This window comes from Gymnogyps californianus, chromosome 2 (assembly GCF_018139145.2).
Source record: "Gymnogyps californianus isolate 813 chromosome 2, ASM1813914v2, whole genome shotgun sequence".
In the NCBI taxonomy this organism is placed as follows: domain Eukaryota; kingdom Metazoa; phylum Chordata; class Aves; order Accipitriformes; family Cathartidae; genus Gymnogyps; species Gymnogyps californianus.
This window is the reverse complement of record NC_059472.1, coordinates 42,192,782-42,214,953: the sequence shown is the minus strand read 5'-3', so window position 1 is coordinate 42,214,953 and position 22,172 is coordinate 42,192,782. Positions and strand designations below refer to the sequence as shown.

General features: G+C 41.6%; 1 protein-coding gene across 1 annotated transcript; it reads left to right on the top strand.

Moving 5' to 3' along the window:
- Positions 1 to 302: 302 nt before the first annotated feature.
- On the top strand, positions 303 to 5,148 carry CHCHD7 (coiled-coil-helix-coiled-coil-helix domain containing 7). Its single transcript, XM_050892867.1, has 4 exons — positions 303 to 375; positions 3,345 to 3,422; positions 4,000 to 4,098; positions 4,918 to 5,148. The coding sequence occupies exons 2-4, from the start codon at positions 3,369 to 3,371 to the stop codon at positions 5,017 to 5,019; spliced, it is 255 nt and encodes an 84-aa protein (XP_050748824.1). The 5' UTR covers positions 303 to 375; positions 3,345 to 3,368; the 3' UTR covers positions 5,020 to 5,148.
- The last annotated feature ends 17,024 nt before the right edge of the window (positions 5,149 to 22,172 follow it).

Genomic DNA, 22,172 nt, shown 5'->3' with positions numbered 1-22,172 from the left:
TGCCGCACACGCCGCGCCCACACCGCCCGCCGCCCACACGCACCGCGGGTTGGACGCCTCCCCCAGTCAGTCAGGGCCGCGGCCGCGCCCCGCCGCCGGCGCCTGCGGCCCGCGCCGCCCGCCCCGTTGGTGGAAGGAGGCGCCGCTCAAGGCCGGGGCGGGCCCGCCGCCGCCGCCATTGGCGGCCCGGCCTTGCCACTCAGCGCCGCCGGGGCGTGGGCGGCGGCGGCGCTGGGCCGGGGGGAGCCGCGAGGCCGGGAGCGGGGTAGGCTGCGCCCGTACTTAAGCGGGCTGCCCGAGCCGCTGACGTCTTTCGAATTGGAGACGGGCTGCCCCTCCCGCCCCGGGCTCCCGCGGACACGGCCGGGGACGGAGGTGAGTGCTGCCGCCGGCGACCCGCGCTGCCCGTCCGCTTGCCGTGCTCCGCGGCCGGGCGCCGCTTCCCCTTCTCCGCCGGGGAGGGAGGGCTCGCTCGCCCTTCGCCGCTCGCCCGCCCCCGGGCTGGGGGAGCCCTGCCTGGCCGGGAGATGGCGCGGGGGGCCCGGCGGCGGGCTGCGGCACGGCGGGGCCCGGGCACCGCTCTCTGGCGGCAGGTGGTGCTGAGGGAAGGCTGCGCGCGCGCGCTCGCCGGCCGGCGGCCGTTGGGCACCGGTGGCCGTTGGGGCGACGGCCGTTACCCCGGCGCGAGGCGGGGAGGGGGCCGGCGGCGGCGGGGGGGGGGGGGGGGGGAGGGAAGCGGGCGTGGGGCTCCTCCGGCCCCCCCCACCCCACCCCCGCCGCCGCCGGTGGGGGAAGGCAGGGGCTGGGTGGTGGGCGCCGGCGTCTCCCCGGCGCTGGCGGGCCCCGTGGCGGCCTGCCCGCCCCCTCTGCACCTGACTTGCCCCCCAGCCCTCTTCTGGAGGCTGAGGCGGGCAAGGCATCTCGGCGGTGCCGAGCGTCCGGACCCGCCGGCTGCTTCCTCCCGCCCCCCGCTTGTCCCGCTGTAATAGCGGTAAAAACTGTAGGATTTTTATACGGCCTTCACTCCAGGGTTTAAGGTTTAATAAGCTGGTCTGTGTTGCAGCATAATTAGCAATTTTGTATGTGTATATGCATTTAAAAAAACCCAAACACTTTTCAATGGGAGGGAGCCTATAGAAAAATATCCTGATGGTTTATGAACTGAAAAAGCCCTAAGGTTAAAGAGTGCTAGCAACAAATGCATTTCTCTGTGGTACAGTTTACAACTGTTAATGTGTTAAAGCATAATTAAGAACTGTGGAATAGACAAGCCTTTGGTTGTGGTTGGGCTCAGACCTGTAATCTGAAAGCAGGAAGGGAAGCCTGTGCATGTGCAAAATCTCGGGGGGGGGGGGAGAGGGCTCGCTTCCTACCCAACTGCTCATTCAGTCACACAGCAGCATTTTGGTGTGACCTGCCTGCCCTTCTAGCTGGTAATGTTTCAAATCCTGAAGTGCTGCGGAGAAGGGGAGAGAGGAACACGTGCAGGAGCTATTGGACCTTTTTAGTGGTACTAAGTATGTTTAAGCATTTGCCTACTCTGAACTAAGCAGCTTCATGAGAACCTGAACTGCCTATTCATGAAGTAGGTATTTAATGTATCGTGTGCATTGTTCCTTGAACTGGGCATGGTTGCAGACTCTGGTAGTGTAATCAAATTGAAAATGTTAATTGCAGTTTGTATAATGAACGCTGATGATGACACATCCTACGACTCATGAGTACTCTTTCAGAGAGTAAGGCTGAAGTCAGTCTAATACTGTACACCTTGAGGCATGCCTGCTTAGGTGGTACTTACACCTCTGATATCAATGAAACAGAGTTATAACACAGGCACAAACAAACTTCTAAAAATGTTGTGTCTGTGGTACTGACTTAGATGAGGCATTGTGATATGCTGCTTTTGTTTCCTTCTACTTTTTTTCCCTCCCTCCTTCCTTGAAGCCTGGGATGATGCTATTGTTCTACATGCTTGTGTTTCCATTTGAGTTGGAAGTGCCTGATCAAAAATCCTCTTGCACCCACAAAAAAGCAAACATTTGCCTAGCTTGTGAAGTTAACTTAAACACTGGATAGTTCTCAAAGGAAAATGGAAGGGTTTCCTGATGCTATTCTTTAAAAGGCTCGTTTGCAGAAAACAGTCATGTGGAATGCAAAAAATACTCCAAGCACCAGGAGAGTATACTTGCACAGGATATAAAATCTAAGGCTAATTCACCTGGAATAGCTTGCTCTTACCCAAAGAAGAACCTTCATCTAAAACATTGCTCTCTGTCTATGAGCTACTAAGAGCAGTATTTGATTTTTGTTTGCTGATATCAAGCAAAACTGGCTTTTTACTGCAGGCTTGCAGTTATCAATGTGAACAGAAACAGGTTTAAGTTTAGAATTAGCAGCAGCGTTCTTAGGAAAAAAACCAAGATCAGGCAAGCATGTTCTTTCACAGTTTCCTTCATCAGCTGTACTTTAATTTGCTGCAGAGAACTCTCTCTTCCGCAGTCCTATGTTTCTGCTTGCATTGGCTCAGTCATCTGGTCAACAATTTATTTTTGGTTAGATTTAGTATTTGTTTGGAACAAATACCTGCATGGCCATATGTGTGCCAGAGGCAATATATGGGAAGTTGTAAAGGGAATGAGGGTCTGCTGTTCATCTTGATGTCATCATCTTGAATCAATGTAGGTTCTTGGCACTGAACTCCGTGTCTCTCAAGCTTACACTTCCTAGAGTCAGTGTCAAACTACTAAACTGGTGAAAAACGTGGTTCAAGCTGTCATACACAGTGTAAGTGGGTCTGGTCCCTCCTTGCGGTGAACCCATTTCTTTTTCTGTTAAATATCTGATACAGCAGCACAGGAGGTGGCTGGGCACTTGTTATACCTGGCAAAGCTCAGTGAAGATACAGATGTGATCCAGCTAAGGAGTAGGCACCAATCTGGAAAAGTTTACTTGTATGTTGCTCCCCCACACTATTAATTGAAGCGTCCACAGTGTGTTGGCTGAGAACAGCTTCTATGGAGCTGTTTCTCCTAGACACGGTCACTTCTTCAGTGATACAACAGGCTGGTATGAGAGTCACCGCAGTGGCTCCATTCTCTGCAGGAATTTATTGGGGAGTAAGCAGTCTTGGTGACAGGCTAAACTTGCCTGAGTTGTCTTGCTGTTAGTGCTTTTGAAGCAACATTTTGCAAAAGAAGTTTTGTGGTGGTGGTTTGTTGTTGTCTTTTAAAAGACAACCAAATTGTGTGCATTATTGGAAGGCCTTTATTACATGCTGAAGTTCAGACTTAATCCTGAGTTACTATTAAAAGTGGATACTTAACCTGTTTCTTTTCTGTTTCTAGCCAAGGTACAAGTGTCTGTCTAGAATGTCCAGGCATGCACAACAGCTTAGAGACCATGATATAAATCCATGTGTAGCGGTAAGATGATCAAACTGGGATTTCTGTTTGTATGTTTCAATGTTAAATAATGCAATTTCTAGAGGATTTTTTAATGGATAGCACTCTTGCATTGGCATTTTGCATAAAAAGTTTCTTAAAGAGTCTGAAGATGGGAAAAGCTGAAACTCATCCATTATAGTAAGTGTGAAATAACAATGAGTAATTTCTCATAAATAGGAGTAATACAACTGATAGCAATCTCTTCAATTTTCTGTCCTTAAAGCCAGAGCCTGAAATCCTGGTTAGACAAGCTTGGTTGATTTTTTTTTTTTTCTAAAAGTCTTTTGTGGGTTATACCAAGCATCTTTGTAAACAAGTATTCTCTGGACTCTATCTTTACTATTTAAAGAGTCGTAATGTCTGTTATCTCTAAATGAAGTCATTGCTTGGAATTACTGATTATCCTGTGATAGATTTTCATCTGCTCTCTTTGATAGTATTCTTTCATCTGAGAAGCTGCCTCCTATCTTCATAGATGTTCTGGGACTTGTTAGAATTTTTAGACACTGAGTACAGTAACTTCCCTCAGCTCTGAAGTATGTTTTCCATATTAAAGGAAACAGATGCCTCTAGAAAATGTATGGATGACAACAACTATAACAAGGATATGTGTACTGCTTATTTTTTGAAGTACAAAAGCTGCAGAAAATTCTGGGTAAGCACAGTAGATTTTCTAAATTTTACTGCATGCTTTGCTTTAAGTACGTTACTTCTGACATACAGCTTTCTGAACTCTTCAGACTTAGTGAGTGCTGACTGCTACTGTTTTTACGGTGCCTTATGGGCCTAGGTAGTCTTGGTATATGTTGCTGAAAGACTTAAACAGATGCACATCAAAGTACTTCACTTGGTTCTGCTGAGTTTATCCTCTTAGATTGTGAGTCAGTGTTCTTGCAGTACCTGGTATGTTTCCCTCTGAATTTGAGTCAGATATTTCTAGTAATAAGTTCTGTTTTAAATTGATATAATGAAAAAATTCTGAGGTAAGATAAGTTCATCTGTTTTTCCATTGGTTTGGGTCATGTTTACTTTAACCTAAGACAAAGCTTAGTAAGAGTTCATTCTTATTCAGTGATGTCCTTATTTCCTTCTCTCCTGTGGTAGTGAAGTATCATGAGGAACTATGTGCAGTTAAACTGTTCTCTGCTATTTTCTTTCCTTATGCCATAGTAGTAAAAAGTCTTTTAGCCTTTAAATACGTGTGCGAACTACCAAAAAACTATTTACAGACAATTGCACAGTAGTCTGACATAGTGTGATGGGAATACTGTAATTTTGCTGTCCTCTGAAGCAGCAAGGTAAACTATCAGATATCTTCAATTAAATACTAGTACATTTAGTTATCAGCTAATCAGACTTAGAGTAGCTGGCTCTTGATATATAAGGAGTACTTCTATTAAAGAATCTTACTCATTCGGAGCTCAGAGGCTTCTGAGAAATTTGTGTTCTCATGGTCACTTTCTTCTATTTTCAGCATGACATTATGATGCAAAGGAGAAGAAGTGGTGTGAAACCAGAGATGCCCTCAGCAGAAGAGAGAAAGAAAATGTTAGAATCAATGGGGAAGCCCTACTGACTAGAAACTTGCATTAATTGACTGTTTTCACTGTACATATGAAGAGCTAGCAGCAGCGAGTTGCTGTTTTATGAACTGGACTTTACAGTTGCCATATCTTGGATTAAAATAAGCTCTTAAATTTTGAAATGTGTGAGCTTTCTAGAATAGAACTTCTTGGTTTTATTCATACTCCCTGTCATGGGAACTTGACCTCTCACTGGAAGACATGGGTATCAACACAACTTATGTCTAGACACTTTGGAAGTAGAAACTAACTTGCTGTGAAATGCTAAATATAAAATTAATGGGACTCAAAGTCTGTTTGAAAAGAGGGGGCTGGTGAGTGTTGCAGCAGGTTGAGAGACTGGTATGTGCAACATGTTTCCTGTATCCAGCTATTCTGCCTAATAGTATGGATTTACCGTGTGTGATCTTATCACTGTTTTCACATGAGTTTTATTCTGTGTCCCTGGTTTAAATAAGACTGTTCATGAACTAAAATCCCAAATTCAACAAACTTGTCATTAGGTCTGCCACTGTGCTCATCAGTGGCAGCAGAAGCTTATAATAAATCACATCTGCAAGCTTTGCTTGTTACAAGGTTAGAGAGGTTGATGAAGATAGAACTGAACTTCTCAGGTCTGAACTGAATAGTACCTTCTGTGGATAGTAAATAGATACTTTGCTGGCAGGGAGGCAGGGGGGACTTGTAGACATGTAAACATATACTCTGAGTGACATGGCAGGTTTAACTATAGTACATCTATCTAAGACTCTCTGGACAGCTGAAGCCCTGGGTTTGGAAATGCTTACTCATACAAGACTACAAAGCTCAGTTTGAACAGGTACTCTAAGTAAGATTGATTCCTTAACTAAACTGAACAACTAGTAAGTGTAAATGGGTTGCTGTCTAGTGGAAACACTGTTTTCTTACCTCTAGTACCTTCTGGTGTCCTGACTTAAAAGCTTGCACTCTGTGGTAAAACAGAAAAACCACTGTCATGAGCTCAAGTTCCATGTGAAATCCTTTAGGACTTACTGCGATCAAGTTGGCAGAACTCTGGCTGACCTCATGGAGGATGGTGTAAAAGTGTTGTCTCTCTATTTAGACTGTTTTGGAAAGACTTCATGGCTTCCTGTTTCTCCTTCTGTCTGGCTTGTCTTGTTTCTTTCCACTGGAGGCCTATTTCTATGCTTAGTGGGATTTTTTTGCTGTTTCCACCTTCCCCCTTGTTATTTGACCTGACTAGTAACTAATGGAGATCTGCTTTTCCTCCTCCTTTCTGTCTGTTCTCCTTATACATCTGAGTTTTAAAATGGATTGATCATACCCTTTCTGTTATTGGGATGAGTGTGTAACTCTATGCCTTTTGAGTATGCAGCTCTATGAGCATAGCTGTGCAGCCTCCAAGCCATGTCACAAGTTCTCTAGTCAGTGGCTGGCAAGGGACATAGACTTTCTTCAACCAAGATCATCAGATTCTTTATTTTAAATTACTTTCTCTGCACTTAAAATTCAAACTTTGCTGGCATTTTTCTTTTTTTGTGTGGAACAGAGAAGAAACTTTCATTATAGATTCAAAGGCTCTTTCTTGCCCACCACCTCCTTGCCACGTTCTTCCAATACCCTCCTACGTACCAGTCTTTCCTTTTTTTTCCCATTTGGCACCAATTCTTTTTTACTAATTCGAACATTTTGGTCTCTTCTCATTCCAACATTTTTTTTTCTAGTAGCTTTGTTTCGTCTCTGATCTAATGATGTAGTCCTGCAATGACTTTCTAAGACAGCTCCTCTTGAAGGTCTTGTGTTCTCTGTTCTCCCTGTCTTAGTGAGAGGAGAACTCCTTGCTTTCATTAGTCAAACTTAGCCATAGTACTTCCTCATTGGCTGTGCTTCTATTTGATCTTACTGTTCATCTGCAGCTTTTGGGGAGCTGATTGTCCCCTTCTCCTTAGGGCTATGTCTCTGGACTCTTCTGGTTTGGCTGCCTTGCTTGTCTAAGGGCACTTTCTCTCCCACTTGCACAGGTTTGTCATTTGGCACTTCTGTTGTGTCTTTGGGCATGTTCTTTGCTCCTACGGCTTTAGCTACTATTCTAGTGCTTGCTGTTTTCCTGTTGCTGTGCTCTTACGTTTTGGGCTTACATTAAAATCTACTGTATGTTTTAGTTCTATGCAGGAAAAACAGCATCTCCTCTTGATGTGATTTATGCTGATTCTTCCTTGCATAAGCTCAAGTTCCTTAAAGTCATCTCATTTATCCTAGGTTTTCCTTTCAAGTTTTCTTTGAGTATAGAAATGACCTTTCTCCTAGGTTAATTGTTGCATTTACAATTTTTTTCTGCCAATATTTACTTGGAAAGTTTCCACTGTTTTTGTTTTCTTTTAAAGGATGATTGACTTATCTCTAGACTTTAATAGGTACCCTGAACTGCTTTGTAGAGTGTTTGTAAAGAACTAGTACTGGACTTCAGAAAGTCAGAAAAGGAGATGCGTTCCCTGCTTTCATGTATCAAACAGTGCAAGAATGTGGGATCACAGGAGAGGCTAAGGCACATGTAATGCAAGAACAGTGTTCTAGTATTAGACTTCTTGATCATCAGTGGACACACATGGTAAGCTTCCTGTGGGTGTTAGAACAAAATTGAGTTTAGTAAAGAACTGAGGGCAATTTAAGCAGTGACCTTGTGGATTTAATTCAGGTAATCAGTCATATGTTGTAGGGAATGACATTTATTCATTTATTTCCATTGCATATGCCTTATAGTTACTGTTAAAGAACACAACTTTATGAAAAATCTTGGAAAGCAAGAAGTTTTCTTCCTCATGTCATAATGCCTCTCAAGAGTAATCCATTGGTGAAGTCTGAGTTCTCATCGTTTTTCCCCCTCACTGGAGGTTGCTGTTCTTGCTTTCACTACTGAAGCTCAAGAGTGGTAAATTATGATAGCTAAAACATAGGCTCTTATGTATGAAATGGTTGAGTTTTTTCCATTAATTTTTGTAGTGTGATTAACTGTCTTTGGCTGTGAGCCAAAGATAATGGTCTCTTCCTCATACCTGAGAAGCATATATTCCACACCTCACTGAAACAGTGAGGTAGGGTATAGCCTGCCAGTCTTACTGGGCTGAATTCTTAGTTTTGCTAAAGCACACTCTTTTGTACTAACCCAGAAAACAACACTATGGACCAATATAATCAATTCAGAAGCGGGGAAAAGACTGTGGGTTTGGTTTTGTTTAATAGGTATAATTCTTCATTTTGCTTGTGGTACAAGGACCAAATCTGGATAGTGGCATTAATGTTTCTTTTTTTTTGTTTGACAGCTGGATGGTGCTGTTGCACAACAGACTGTATGAAAACAGAATCACTCCACCCACTACTGGCTCTTCCGAGCTTTTTTTAGCCTCTTCCCACAAAGATAGCAGAATTCATGCAGGAGAAAGGGAAGACTGGTGCTGTCTCTACACTATAAACAGAAGAGGAGGACAAGAAGTCTAAATCACTGCTGGAGAATAGGAGGTTTCTGCACAGCCCGAGAAACTTTGGAATATGGTCCATGAAAGTATTTTTCACTGTGGTCATTTGATCACAGCTGAGCACTGAGCAGCAGCTACAGGCTCTCTGCCAGGCCCAGGTGAACATCCATACTCCCATCTCTATGTTTTACCATCTTACCTTTCCTATTGCACTACAGTGCAAGGCCTTTGTATGTTTGGCTCTGGAATTTTTCTGCTGCCACAATTCGGATGAGTCTGTGCTCTTGAAGGTGTTAGAAGAAAGTCATCTAGCTTTAGAGTCCTGAAAACTTCTTTGGGTTTAATAGCTGAAGCTTTGAAAGGCAGGGAGTTGCATGTGCTGCAGCTCTGAGTCTATTTCATGGTCTTCTCCTAATAAAACTTCTGCACTCTTGTGACCAACGGCCTGCATATAGGGGAGGTTTCCCTAAAACTCCTGCAGAACAGATAGAATGAATGTAGAGTACACAATGATACTCTGCCCTAATGCCTTTGGAGGCAGCCTTTAACTCATGCTAAAGGTATCTGCATCTTTAAAGTCAGTCTTCCAAAATAGCTATGAAAAAAGTAATCACAGTGTGAAAAAAGTTTGGAAAAATAGTACACTATTGCAAGCTTTTATTCTCTTGCAAGAATTTGAGGCAACTGGAGGAAATAGTTCTGGAAGTATTAAAGTAGTAAAAAGTAAAGCATACGACTTCAGAGTTTGGTTTTTTTTTAAATTTTTGTTGCAGCCTGTTTGGTAGGAAAAATGTAAGAGGGAAGTACTGCATTTATACTGACTAAATGCAGTGGATCATTAAAACCTCAGTATGTTTTTTATACATATGATATCATGTATGTAGTAACTAGGATAAGTAATTCCTCTCCATCCTTTAGGTTTCTATCTTGATGCCTCCTGTCTCAAATACTTCTCTGAGGATTTTCAGTTTTAAGGCCTTCAATGTAATGATCCTCAAATCACATGATTATTCCCTTTTGACAATTGAGCTGCTAAGCTGAATGCTGCTGACTTGAAATTCATTTGCAACTTGCCTGTCCCTCCCTTCAGCATCCCTTTCAATAAGCTCAACCTCTTGTTTTCCTCACACTGATACTATATTCTGCCTGGTGGACACCGTTCTATTACATTTTCTTTTTTATCTTTTTCCTCAGGTACAATACTGTTTCATCTCCTGACTTCTGTATTACCTTCTTGCTTCTATCAATTACACTGCTTCCCACCCTGTCTTGTAACTTTGTGATCGCCATCCATGCCTGAGGTTCAAAGTTCATCTTGGAGGTTTCATTCTACAGCTCCCTAATTGCCTTTTGCCTAGTCATCTCTTTCACAAGCTAATTTCCATTAGCTCTGTCTGGAATATCTTCCCTGCTCATGTATGCATTATACAACTGATTTTTTTTTTCCCCCGAAGTGTCTGTTTTTTACAACATTATCTTCCCCTTCCACCCAAAAATGCGATTCTGTAGCCAATTCCCTGTGATTAAAAAAAAAAAAAGGCACTCCAGGACTACATGTGTATCTATATAAAATGCTAATAAGGTAACTAGTGAAAACATCTTCCCTTGTATTTCTGGTAGCCCTTTTGCAAAAAAGCTTTCCAGTCTCATTTGTTATATGGTGGTGCATGATGTTTAATTCAGGCTGTCAGCTCCTTGAGCAGCAACCTGCCATTTCTTATTAGTCTGTAGAATGCTGGACACAGCTGTGGCACTGGAGAAGCAGTAAAAATAACACTGAAGTTGCTTAGACTGAGAGCTACAACAGATTTTCATGTCTTTCTGATACTCAAGTAATGTGGCAGATGACCTAATTATTATTAGCAGTTCCTTCCCTAGAAAGTCTCTTCTGAGGAGAGACATGAGGGCCATTTAATATGAAACGCTTTCTCCCGATGCTGTCTGTGGGAGTCATTCCTTAATTTATTATATAATGTCTAACAAAATCAGACAAGTTGGGTGGCATGGCTCTTCCATCAATGGGATGAGAGGTTTCTTTTGGTGGTGTTTTTTTTAAAGCTAATAAAATCTTCATTGTCAATGAAGCTAGGCACATCTATTTTTTTTCTAAGAACTTTTAAAATTAATTTTGAGAATTGTTTTCTATATCGAGGCTTTTTCCCCTTTTGCTAAGTAAATTGTGATATTTGCATTAACGTCTCGGTCCTTTATACCCCAAAGGATTATTCATATTCACAGCCTCCCTATTTCAGGGGCTGCGTGTTCTTTTTTGCAACATTCAATTTGAGCAGATTTTGTCTGGAGCCCCAATCCTAATCTATTTAAATCTATCTGGAGCTGTTCCACAACCTGCTATTGTTTGGTGTTTTGTTTTTTTTAAAACTCAAACATTAATTGATGGAGAATTAGGTTTTGCATTGCATTGCACTATTCCAATCATTACTCTCTCTTAAAAGTCCCACTACCCTTGGGCTACCTCTTTACCTATTTTACTTTGATAAACAGCTATGCACTGCAAACACTTCCTGATATTTAAGTGACTTTGGCAGAATACAGACTTGAAACAAAAATTAAAATTGCTCAATCCCTGCTATTTTCTTTAACATTGTTTTCATTTTCAAACAGTTTCAAAAACATCTTGCCTCCTCTTTCATATTTCTTCTGGGTCACATCAGTGGATACAGGCTATGAGCTACTGTTTGAAGCTGCCATGCAACAAACATTTTCTGTTAATGCTAAGCTCTGGAAAATGTTTTTACCCTTCTATGGTAAACATTACCACAAATAATTGCCTTCTGGTTTAGCTTTTTCTCTGTACTACACATTTCGTTCTCTTCTAGCAAAGAGGTCATCTTGTATCTAACGTCCTCAGTGGAACAGAAATACATGCATCTTTGACTACCTGTTCTTTATGTTTATCTCTCACTGCTCAGTATTTTAAATTTACACCTTCTCCAATAGACTTTTATTTTTTTTCCTAAAAGTTTTTAAATTCAGCCTTTGCTTTTGGAAAGGTGCTGTTAAATTCCTGTACTGCAGCACCTTAACTATGCCATGTTTATGTTTTGTTTTTAACACTCCATGTGACTGTTTCCTGGCACAAAACCTGTCCTTTGTGCCACGGAATATCACTGTAGTCCATTGCCCTGTAAAATAAGAATAATCACTCTCAAGTCATTGCAAAACGCTATTTCATGTGTGCTATGGATCAGTAGATTTAAAAGAGAAGGTAACAAATCTACAAAACAATTTTGAAAAAAACAATGCTCTTTTTAAACTTACTGGAAGGGATGAAAATAAAAGATTTTTTTTAACTGCTTTTCAGTAAAAGCAGTTGAATATGAATGCTGGATGATGTTAAAAATAGCTGCAAACTATACAGTTAGGGAACTGTATGGGTTGGGTCAGATTTTTGTTGTATATGCATACAACAAAATTGAATTAGTGTCTGTCAAAAATCAGTGTTCTGTGTATAGATAACACTGTACTGTGTTATATCAATAGGTTAAAAACTGCACTTATACTTCTGAGTTGTTCTGAAATGGAAAGCAATTGTGAGATGAATAAGATGTATAATGACAAACAGATTATGCTCAAGATAGAAAAGAGGTACTTGCTGAATATAGTAAAAGTAATTCAGAGCTGTAAGAAAGTTAATAGAAATAGGGGGCATCAGCTCAAGCTTTAAAACACTCATAAGCATGTGAAGAATTTAAACATATTTCATTGATGACAAAAGATTGCAATTGTTTTGTCAAAAAAAGATCTTGCGATGTTCTCACAGAAATAGCCTGCTGGTAATATTTTTTTTTTTATTGTGCCACAGGTGAAGCTCAAAATTTTTCTTGCCTTGAAACACGCGGACTGCTGGGCAGTCTTTGGGTCTAGAGTTGCATGCGACTGTTGAAGTGATCAGTGAATGTGGTTGCATATGAAAAGCAGGGTGACAGGAGTTTTGTGGTATTTTCTCCTGATTTTTGTTAAATAGTGGAATTGAATGAAGTTGCTGCACTGGCATATGTTAGCAATACAGTGCTTGCTTCAATGCATAAGTAACAAAAGGAGGGAATGAAGATAAGGGATAGATGTCCTTGAATAAGTTAAAGATGGCAGTTTAAGATCCCGGGCTGGTCCTATACAGGATGGAAGAACCACTTTCACTCTCAGACTTAAAATGTAGATCCCAAAGGGCCTGTTCACCTGCTGGCTGTCTCTGTGTTCAGCCATCTAGAGCCTGTGGGTGCCAAACACTTTGATATCGGAAGTCCGTGGTGCTTCACGTTCTGCTTTGCACTTCGGTGCCGGCAGTGCTGATGGACTGGGCGTCTCTCCCCACCTCTGCACTGCTGGAATTTATGGAATAAACATTTCACTCCATCAGCCCAGGGGAGTGATTGTGAAGTCTGCTCGTGTGTGGGTGAGCGGAAGGAAATTTATTTTTCTGCAGGGTGTTACTTGATGGCCATATTTTCAGTGATTCCCTTCAGCAACTGCCATTCCAAGTCCCTTGTTCCTGCCTTCCGGCTGATGCCTCTTTGTGATCCCCACTGTCAATGCTGGTGCAGGGCTCTAGCCTGGGGAATGTATCCAGGTGCGAAATAGCGAAGGGAAGATGGGGAGAAAGGGAGGACTGTTGCTTTTCAGCCCAGCTGGACCCCCGGGCACCTCACTGTGCAGCTGCAGCCACACTTGTGCCCCTGGGCTGGAAGGGGCAATGTAGGGTGTCTGCGCGAGCAACAAAAGAGGGAGCAAATGCTGAAGCTACAGCTGCTATCATAGGTCAAGCAAGGCTTTCTGTGCTTGAAAAAGGGGCTTAGGTATTCAAAGCTGTGAGTACACAAGGGCTGTGATTCTTGTGGTGGCAGGCAGCTAAAAGCAGATAAGACCTAGAAGAAGCTACAATTTGCTAGCATCTCCAGCTGGGCAGCTTAAATAGTCGTCTTGACAGTGTGCCAGTCTTTTTAGTCTTTTTAGATGTGATCACATGGCAATTAAGTGCTGCAAGCACACATGTATGAGGAGTAGAAAAGCACTGAAAAGGCTCACTGGTAGGTTTTACCTACCTGTGTGTTAAAAGCAGTTTTCAGGTTTCTGGCCTTTAAATTTTAATGTTCAAAACCCTGAGAATCAATTATGTTAATAAATACTTTAACACCTCAGCTCTTTTAGGGTTGCTGTGGGACAAGAAGAGTTCACAAAACGCTTTGGTTTTCTGCGGCGTAGAAAAATTGCCAGCCAGGAGTTGGCAGAGAGCATCAGTATCTCTCTCCGTCTCCTCCAGTTGGCAGCTGCAGGAGATCGGCCTGCCGGAAAAGCTGCTGTAAAGCTGGATGTTTGCAAACAGCCAGCTGCTCCTTGTGTCAGGGAAATCTCATTCTCGGTTTGACCCAAGTGGGTACAGATCTGCCCCATTTTGTACTGGTCTGGAAGTGCAGGCTGGTCATTTTTGAATGTGCTAGTGAGGTCATTTGTTGCTGATTATTGCTACCAATTGGCGTCTAAGGCGGCGAGAAGCTGACACCATTTCTAAAATCAAGAGCGATTTGCTAATTTAAAATGTTAATGGATTCATTTATGGTTTTGTTTGCATCCCCTTATCAGGTCTAGAATTGCTATTCACTTGTAGAGAATGATTTTTTGTGCAAGTTTTTCCTCATGATTTATTTCCAGTTCAGCTTTCACATTGCTAGATTCTATACCAACCCAAGAAAAGTAACATTTTCTGTTCAGTAAGGGATTAATGCATTTGAAGAGATGTTTCTGACACAGGAGGTTCACAGATGTTCTTGCACAAGCCGTTAAAAGGACATTCGACATGTGGCGTTGCAAGAACATGTTCAGCAAATTTTAGGTAAGCAAATTGACTTAATAAACCACTTTTCATCGAACTAGATGGAGCCAAATCAAGTACTTTGCCAAGAAATTTATTTTTATTAGTGCAGTATAATTTGGTGCTTACTAAGCTATCTGGTTCACGCAGTGTTTTGGAGGGGAAGGAGCAGAGCCGGTGGCGTTGGGAGGTTTCCCGCCGAAAGAGGGCGGCTCCGCCGGGAGCACGGCAGCAGTGCTCACTGCAGAGCTGCTCCTCCTCCGGGTTTTTTAAAGCAGGGATCGATACTGTGCTACACAACCCATCCCTGAAAGTCAAAAAATTCGTAATTTGAAAGGAAAGCCAAAGAAAGGTGAGCTATTTCATATGCCTGGTTCACTGCTTTCCATTTCATCAGCGATAAAAACCCGAGGGGAGCTGGAGTAGATTGTCACAACACCAGAAAGCGTCCTAGGACTCTGCTTCCAGTCTCACAGTAATTTCTGGGGTTTCTAACAAGGGGAACCATTCACTGTGTTAAATTCACATGCATAAACCCTTTTGTGGGTAGCGAATGCTTTGGCATACGCAGAGTTCTTTCAAAAGCCCATATTCAATACAGATTTCGACATTTCTGGACAGCAAGTCATCTCTGTATCCCCGAAGACTCAGAACCACAAAAGCTGGGCGCTTTTTATAATTAAGTGTGACTTCTCGAAAGAGAGATGATTGTACCACGAGAAAGGAATTTTTTTGCCAGAAATTGCCTCCCTCTATCACTTTCTCTACTGAAAGATGTGTGTGGGATTCAGGATATGCTGTATCTTCACAGTGGGTCTTGGATGAGACATTACGGATCATGTGCTTTTGATTTTGTCCGACACAGAGCCTGTCAGGCAGCTCACAGATAACGTTGACTCCCACAGTATTTATCCAAATGACCTTAGAATGACTTAGTCAAAGAAAAAAAAAAAGGTTATAGCCTTCCCCTCCCCACCTCAAACGCCTGAAGAGTTGCATAAAGTTCAGATTTCTTTGACATACAGGAAGAAGACTTTGTTTATATTCCCCTTATTTACATTACAGCAATTGTTTAATATGTCCTGCTGTTTCTGGGTAGGTAGCACTCTCCGAGTGTGAAACACAGCTTACTAGACTGCCAGAATGACAATTTCACACTGTATTGTGAAGGCAGGTCCTTAGCATGGCTTTTCTCAGAGTAAGGCATCCACAAGCCCTTTGTTTCAGTGCCCATGATCCCACTTTAACCTATCACTTATACCTTCATTACCCAGCATATGCTGACTACTCTGTTTTGTTAGGGTTTATTAAGTCTTTCTCGATGTTATGTGAAATAATCAGGCAAACCAATTTTAGATGTCACTACTTCAGCCACTGGAATAAGAGTTTTGTTAGAAAAGTGAGGTAGAAATTAATTTTCTTTTGAAATATTAGCATTTTGTTGTAAGGTTATCTGGTTGCCAAGTTAATTTTATGTTTTTTAATATACATATTCGTTAGACTGTGCCATCATTTCCTGGTTTCTGAAGCTGAAACAATATTGGTTTTCTTCCTAGTCACGTGGTTTTTGTTAAAAAGGAATTTTGATTTAGTTCTCTTAAAATTAGAAGCATATTTTGATTCAATTTGATTATTTTAAAAGTTTAGCAACTCTGACAGGAAAAAAAACCTTCTAAAAGCAATTTCTTAAAAAAATCTGGACACTTCAAAATAAATGAAGCAACACCAAGTAGTTGTCCTTTAATAACCTCATTGTATTTTAATTTCTCTTCTATTTCTTTTAACAGTATTATCCACTAATATAACCCAGTAAAGACACTTTAGTCATTGCATCCATAAACTAGTCTTCATTTATCGAGAAACATCCACATTCACACAATCTGTCCTAAAGATCCGAGCCAGCAACTTCCATGCATGTGAATGTTCACTAATTTCACTGATGGATCTGAGAGAAGCTGTTAGACTGTAAGGACTGAGCTGCAGTGTTGAACCCTTCTGGGTGACTGGTAGGAGTAAGTTTACTTCTGTGAGACGGATGAGAAACACTTAAACTATCAAATACTAGTTACATGTAAGAAAATGCATTGCTTGTGTCAGGGAGTTTAGACATCATTCTTCTTCCAAATGAACCTCAGAATGTCACAAGTTGCTGTAAATGAGGATAGCCTTTTGAAATGTTCCTTCTCAAAGCTGTTTGGGAGAGACGCAAGTGTGACATCCTGCTTATTAGCAGGTGTGTCATCTGCTCCTAACAACTTATCCGGGGGTGCAGCAAAGAGCGTTGCTGAAGATTAGCTTCACCTATAGAAATTGAAAGAAAGCGTCCACAACCTCTGGCCACCCAGCAGAGTTAAAGTGTATTTTCATTCAGTAAAGATAGAAGTAGGAAAACCAAAGTAATTTTTTCTGTTCCCAAGAAGCCAGATCATATAACTGGTACTCTTCTTCCTCAGGTACTACAAAAAACTAATTCTTGAGAGAAAAAAAAAAAAAAAAGACATGTGGCAGTAGCTATGTGTTCCTTATGTCTGCCCTGAATTTTGCCCTGCCATCAAGGACAGCTAAGATTTTATTAACCAAGAGCAGAAAAACAACTTCCAAATTCCTCACACGGGCCACATTCTACCAGCTATGCTGAAAAAATGATGCAAGGACTGGCAGCTAATGGCACCTCTGAGGAGGCCATCTCTAACCCTATTATGAAGACAGGTAGTTTTCCAGGTAAACCTATACCAATGATTTCATTGTTCAAACTTCTAGGTCTCAGTCCCCTAAAAAAACAAACAAAAACCCCCACGACAAAACCAGAGAGGAAACCAGCACACATCTAAGTAGGTATTTACATGTCAGTGCTCACCACATGTGTATGATCATGTGCATGTTTTCCCTCTGGTGAAGCAATCACATTTTAGCTCTCAAAACTAGAAGCGTATTTTTCCCCCCTTCTTTGAGACCTGTTTAAACTATTTGGATGTTATTAAGCTAAGTATCATTTGTGAGGATAATTCAAGCAAGGGGAAACAATGGAAAAAAAGAATATTTGAGAGTATTTGCAGACTTGTTTTGGTATTTAATAACAGAACTATGCTTTTATCTAAAACACAAGACTCCTCTAGAAGAGGCGCTTTATTGCCAATCTGAATCTTGCTTTTTAAAAAAAAAATGCAGACCTAGGCCATAGATACTTCACTCTTTCGAAAAACTTTTAGAAGTTCATATGCACCTGTAGTATCAAAGTTCCCAAGTCAGCAAATGGCAAAGTCTGGAGCCTCGATCACTGATGGTATGTTCCATTAGAGCACATGGATGGGGAACACTGCAGTCTGTGCCCTATTCGTTGTAGACCTGTGGCATTCCCCACAGGACTCTTGTATTCATAGACCCAGGCCCAAATATTATGAGTTTCAGACAAGGTTTTCAGAATGGAAAGCTATGATTTTAGGCAGTGTGACTGTTGGCCCTCTGGGTATGTCTCGGGCTATACTTACAGTATGGAAATGCCCACCCACTTGATACGTCTCAAATCCTGACCTTTAACTGTTCATAACATGCTCCTGATGTTTTTACACTTTCATTTAAGTTCCTCAAGAACCTGCGCCACATGCTAAGTTCCTGACTCCTCCTCCTGTCTGGGGAAGTAGGGGCAAAAAGGGAGAGAAGATATGGGAATATTTTGCCTCCACTCATACTCCCTTACAGAAACTGAGCTGATTTGGGAACGTGGAGCCTAGTTCTAGTCCAGTTTTCTTGTCCTGAGGTAAAGCCAAAGTTTGCCTTTCCTTTGAGAAGTGTGTCCACTCCATTCACCCCCACCCTTCATGGTAGAAACTCCATTTTCAACCCAGGCTGCATGGTCAGAGTGGAAGGGCAGTGGATGCTCCTTCTCCGTGGAAACTACAGATCAAAGTGATTTTCGAGACATATTTTGACTGTAGCCAAGTGTTCTAAAGCATTACACAGTCTGTGAATTTGCTTTACCTGCACTGTGGGTTAATGAATAATCCACTGTGTACCTTTATCTTGCAAAGTTTGGTGTTTAATTGTTGGTTGCAGCAGATGGAAAGCAACTAATTATTACTGATTTTCTTTTTTTTTTAAAGTGGTATCTGAGATCAGTAGACAAAACCTTGTAAGGTGAGTTAAATTGTATGGCTGAGCTATCTAACAGCTCACCATTGTCAAATGGGGAGACACTGCTCCCTTTACCCCATCTCCTTGCCTAGGGACAGTCTCATCTTCAACCTTCCACCAGCTCTCACACTTGCTGGGTCCTTCACTGAGCTGATCGAATTTGCTAACCCAGCAGGTTAAAGGGAACAGCTTCTGTGGGGTTAATGACTGGTCTTACGTAATTTCACACTTAAGCAAAGTGATTGTGCAAGCACTGGGACACGTGAGCTACAGGCACCACACAGCATCTGCTCACGGATAACCGTTTGTGATTGCTGCCCTTCTGTTCAGTTATGAACATTTAGGCCAAGAGACCTCCCGTGTAAGTCTGGGTTACCACCAACCAAAGTGATGAGTCAAGACTCTGCAACAGCTCATATCCTCTGTGGCTCACCAGAGAGACCTCTAACACCAGAAGACTCGAATTGCATGACAGTGGGTTCAGTTCCAATTTTCCCATCTAATTGTTTGACTTCTCAACAACAGAAGTCTGCAAAAAAAGCCTGACAAACCAATCTTCTGAGTACTGCTTCCTGTTTTCTGAAGCTGAATCCAGAACAACAGTTTGTGTAATGATGATGAACTTTTAAATAAAATTAAGTCTTTTTCCCCATGGACTTTGTAATAAAAATTGTAAACAATATTTTGCAAATAAAGCTGCAGGCCTATGGGCTGTCACTCCCAGATGGCATGAATTAGTGGAGGAAGGTTTGTTGTGCTTCCTTTCCCCAGCCGTCCACCCCTCCCTGGGTTTTGGATGTGCTAGCCTTGGAGAGGGATGACTCAGTTGCTGGTGAATCACCTGCTGAAGTGCTAAAAGTGATAGCTTGGCTCCGTTTCCTCAAGCAACAGTGAGCTGTCAAGGCAGACTAGCAAGAAAATTGTCTTCTGCAGCTGGGAGAATGTTCCTGCTTGCACATCTAGATTCGCTGCAATTAGAGGTGGTTCCACAGATTTCACTGTGACTTCAACAATCCCTGTTGAGATCTTGCTTAATAAAAGCTTCCTTGTGCAACTGCTCGTTCGTGATAGGGCTTTTCACAGGCATTGCTGTAAAGCTTTCTTTAGCAGAAAACCAATTGATGAATAGCTCGTATACAATGTAACTGGAGAAATACTGGTCAGGCATGTTTTACTGTTTTCCAGTTGGTGACATGGGAAGTAATAGAATATTTCCAACCAGACAGATTGTTCCCAAAAAGAGTTGAGATGTAGAAAAGCCTTCTGAAATCTTGCTATTTCAAACTATTGTTTTCTGGATTGGTGATGGTGGAGAAAGACAGGAGAAAAACTAAAAAACACATGGAAAACTTTGCCAGGCTTTACATCCCCATGGGACTGCACATGTCCAACCAGCTGCTAGGGAGAAAAACATGGAGAACCTATTGTCACTATGTAGCCAGAGTCTAAATGTCCTTTACAAACAGAGGCTGAGAGATACAAAACAATGCTAGTTTACCACACTAATTTCTACCTAATGTGATCAATGGGCCTTTTTGACTGTTTCTTTCAGTGTCGGGACCTTCTTCCCCTTAATAGTCAAAGTAGTGTATAAGCCAGCTGCCTGTTCTCAGCAAGAGTAGCATCAACTGCCCCTGCTGACAAGCAAGTAGACACTGTGAGAAGATCATCTCCAAGTCTGTTGTGAACCTTGGCAAGAACCAGCATGCATTTTGTTCTCCACCTGCTGTGGTACAGATTTATACTACTTAATCTAACCATCAGTATTTCCTTGAGTGGCTAAAGTTTGAAGAAAATATAGTCACAGCTAGTTACTTTGGCTGCCCACCATCAAAAGGATAGAATTTAGTAAGTGCAAAGGAAAAAACTAAGCTTTATCTACAATGGCAATTATTTTGCTGGATGTTGTTTACTTTGGCCTCTTTGTTGTATGGCTTAATATATTTTTGGGGACTGGCTTCATCCTCAAGAAAAGCACATCTTCAGCTCTCCTCCCTCCCCTGTGGAGAGCAACAGTATCATGGCCTCTGTTCAGCTGGTTGGCCAGATCACACTTTCCCAACAGGTATTTCCTATCATCTTTGTCAGGGTCCTCTGAGCCAAAATCCTCCTGCAAACCAATGGTTGCACAATGATGGTTAAATTCTTAGTTATGTAAGGTAGAGAAAACAGCGCCAAAAAGGATTATTCAAAAAGTTACGTATCTGTGTAACTCCTCATGGTAGCAAAGCCATGGTTTTGCCAGAGGGTTCATCACCTGGCAGGACCAAGCTATATGAACAAGTGTAATTCTATCAATTCTTATTTTTGGAACAAGTCTGATGATTGTTATTAACATTTTTGTGGGGGAAGGTCCAAGGAGGTGGCAGAATCCCAATATGAGCCAGGTTTGCTCATATAATCATGCTTACTGTCTCTCAGTAAACCGTCCAATTAGTCTTATGATAAGCATGTTGTTAGAGAAACAGATATGAGATTTACTCAAAGGCATTCCTTCACATATTTTTCCATGAACAACCCACATCTTTAATATTAAACAATATTCCATTGTCCGGAATAGCAGACATTGGACTTGATGCTATTTGAGGTTCTTACAAGCAGAGGTAATGTTCCAAAACATCACCACATGCAGAATGCAGATAGCCAAATAGCTGCAGAAAAACAAATGCAAGGGTACACATACATCTTTAAGTGGCATGTAATACTGTGTACTCTAATACCATTCCAACCTCCATGGAAAGCCACTGCTAAGCTGTGTGCTTAGTTGCATGACAGCACATACAAATCTTAGAGCCAAACAAGTATTATCAGCACTAGTAGTGATTTGCCTTTGTCTTTCTACCTCAATTAATTTTCAAACCATCAGCCATTTTAGTGTTGGAAGTCTCCCGGCTAGTGAAGCTAACTATTTACCATTCTATATTAACTTTATTCTAAAGTTAAGCGTAATGTATGTGTATGTAAGTTTACAGGTATTATTTTTTTCTCACAAGATAATTGCTGTTGTTAAGAGGGATTTCATTTCTTAAGGGATTATACTCCATTTACAAACAATCCATTTTGCTAGTCTTCTTTAAAAAGCTCTAAGATAACAGCAGTCAATTTATGCAATAATGCAGACAAAATACAAAGGTTCTTAATATTTTCCATCCAAGTCTCCTTACAGTCCAACTTGGGAGTGGTAATAGGATGAGAGCCAAGGAATTTCCAGAAATCTTGAAGTGCTAGTCAGTCATTACTGACGCAGTGCCATGAATATTTGGTTGCTGGAAGTTAGATGCAGGACCATTCTGCTCCTGATTAGCAGATATATCAATGCATCCGAACAAAAGTCAAAGCTTCTTGCTTGCTTACACAGTGGGGAAAGAAGAAGAAGAGTAGTTACTTCCCCAGTTAGGAACAAACACAACCTTTCAGCACTCTCTGACCTCAAATAGTCTCTGCAAGAGACTATTTTAGCTACCACCTTTTCTGAGCGCCTTCCTCACCTCAAGTCATTCTTTGTTTAGGTTATATTTGTTTTACAGTTTAAAGATTAATAGATCTATTGGTGTGAAAATGTTCTTTAAAAATATTTGTAGGTGTATAAAATCTGGAGACCAGTCCTGTGGCAAAGGGTGTCTTCCAAAACAGATTTCATGGAATACACGGGTGTGAAGCCCTAACAAATGCAGAACTTAATTAGTCACCACAGAAGCTCTAATGGTTTACATGTAGGAATGTAAGAACA

Bases quoted from the DNA above. Each gene is read 5' to 3' on its own strand.
- CHCHD7 (XM_050892867.1), top strand. From the start codon at position 3,369: ATGTCCAGGCATGCACAACAGCTTAGAGACCATGATATAAATCCATGT. The intron at 3,423-3,999 runs GTAAGATGATCA...TCCATATTAAAG, and splicing joins ATATAAATCCATGTGTAGCG to GAAACAGATGCCTCTAGAAA. The intron at 4,099-4,917 runs GTAAGCACAGTA...TTCTATTTTCAG, and splicing joins AAAGCTGCAGAAAATTCTGG to CATGACATTATGATGCAAAG.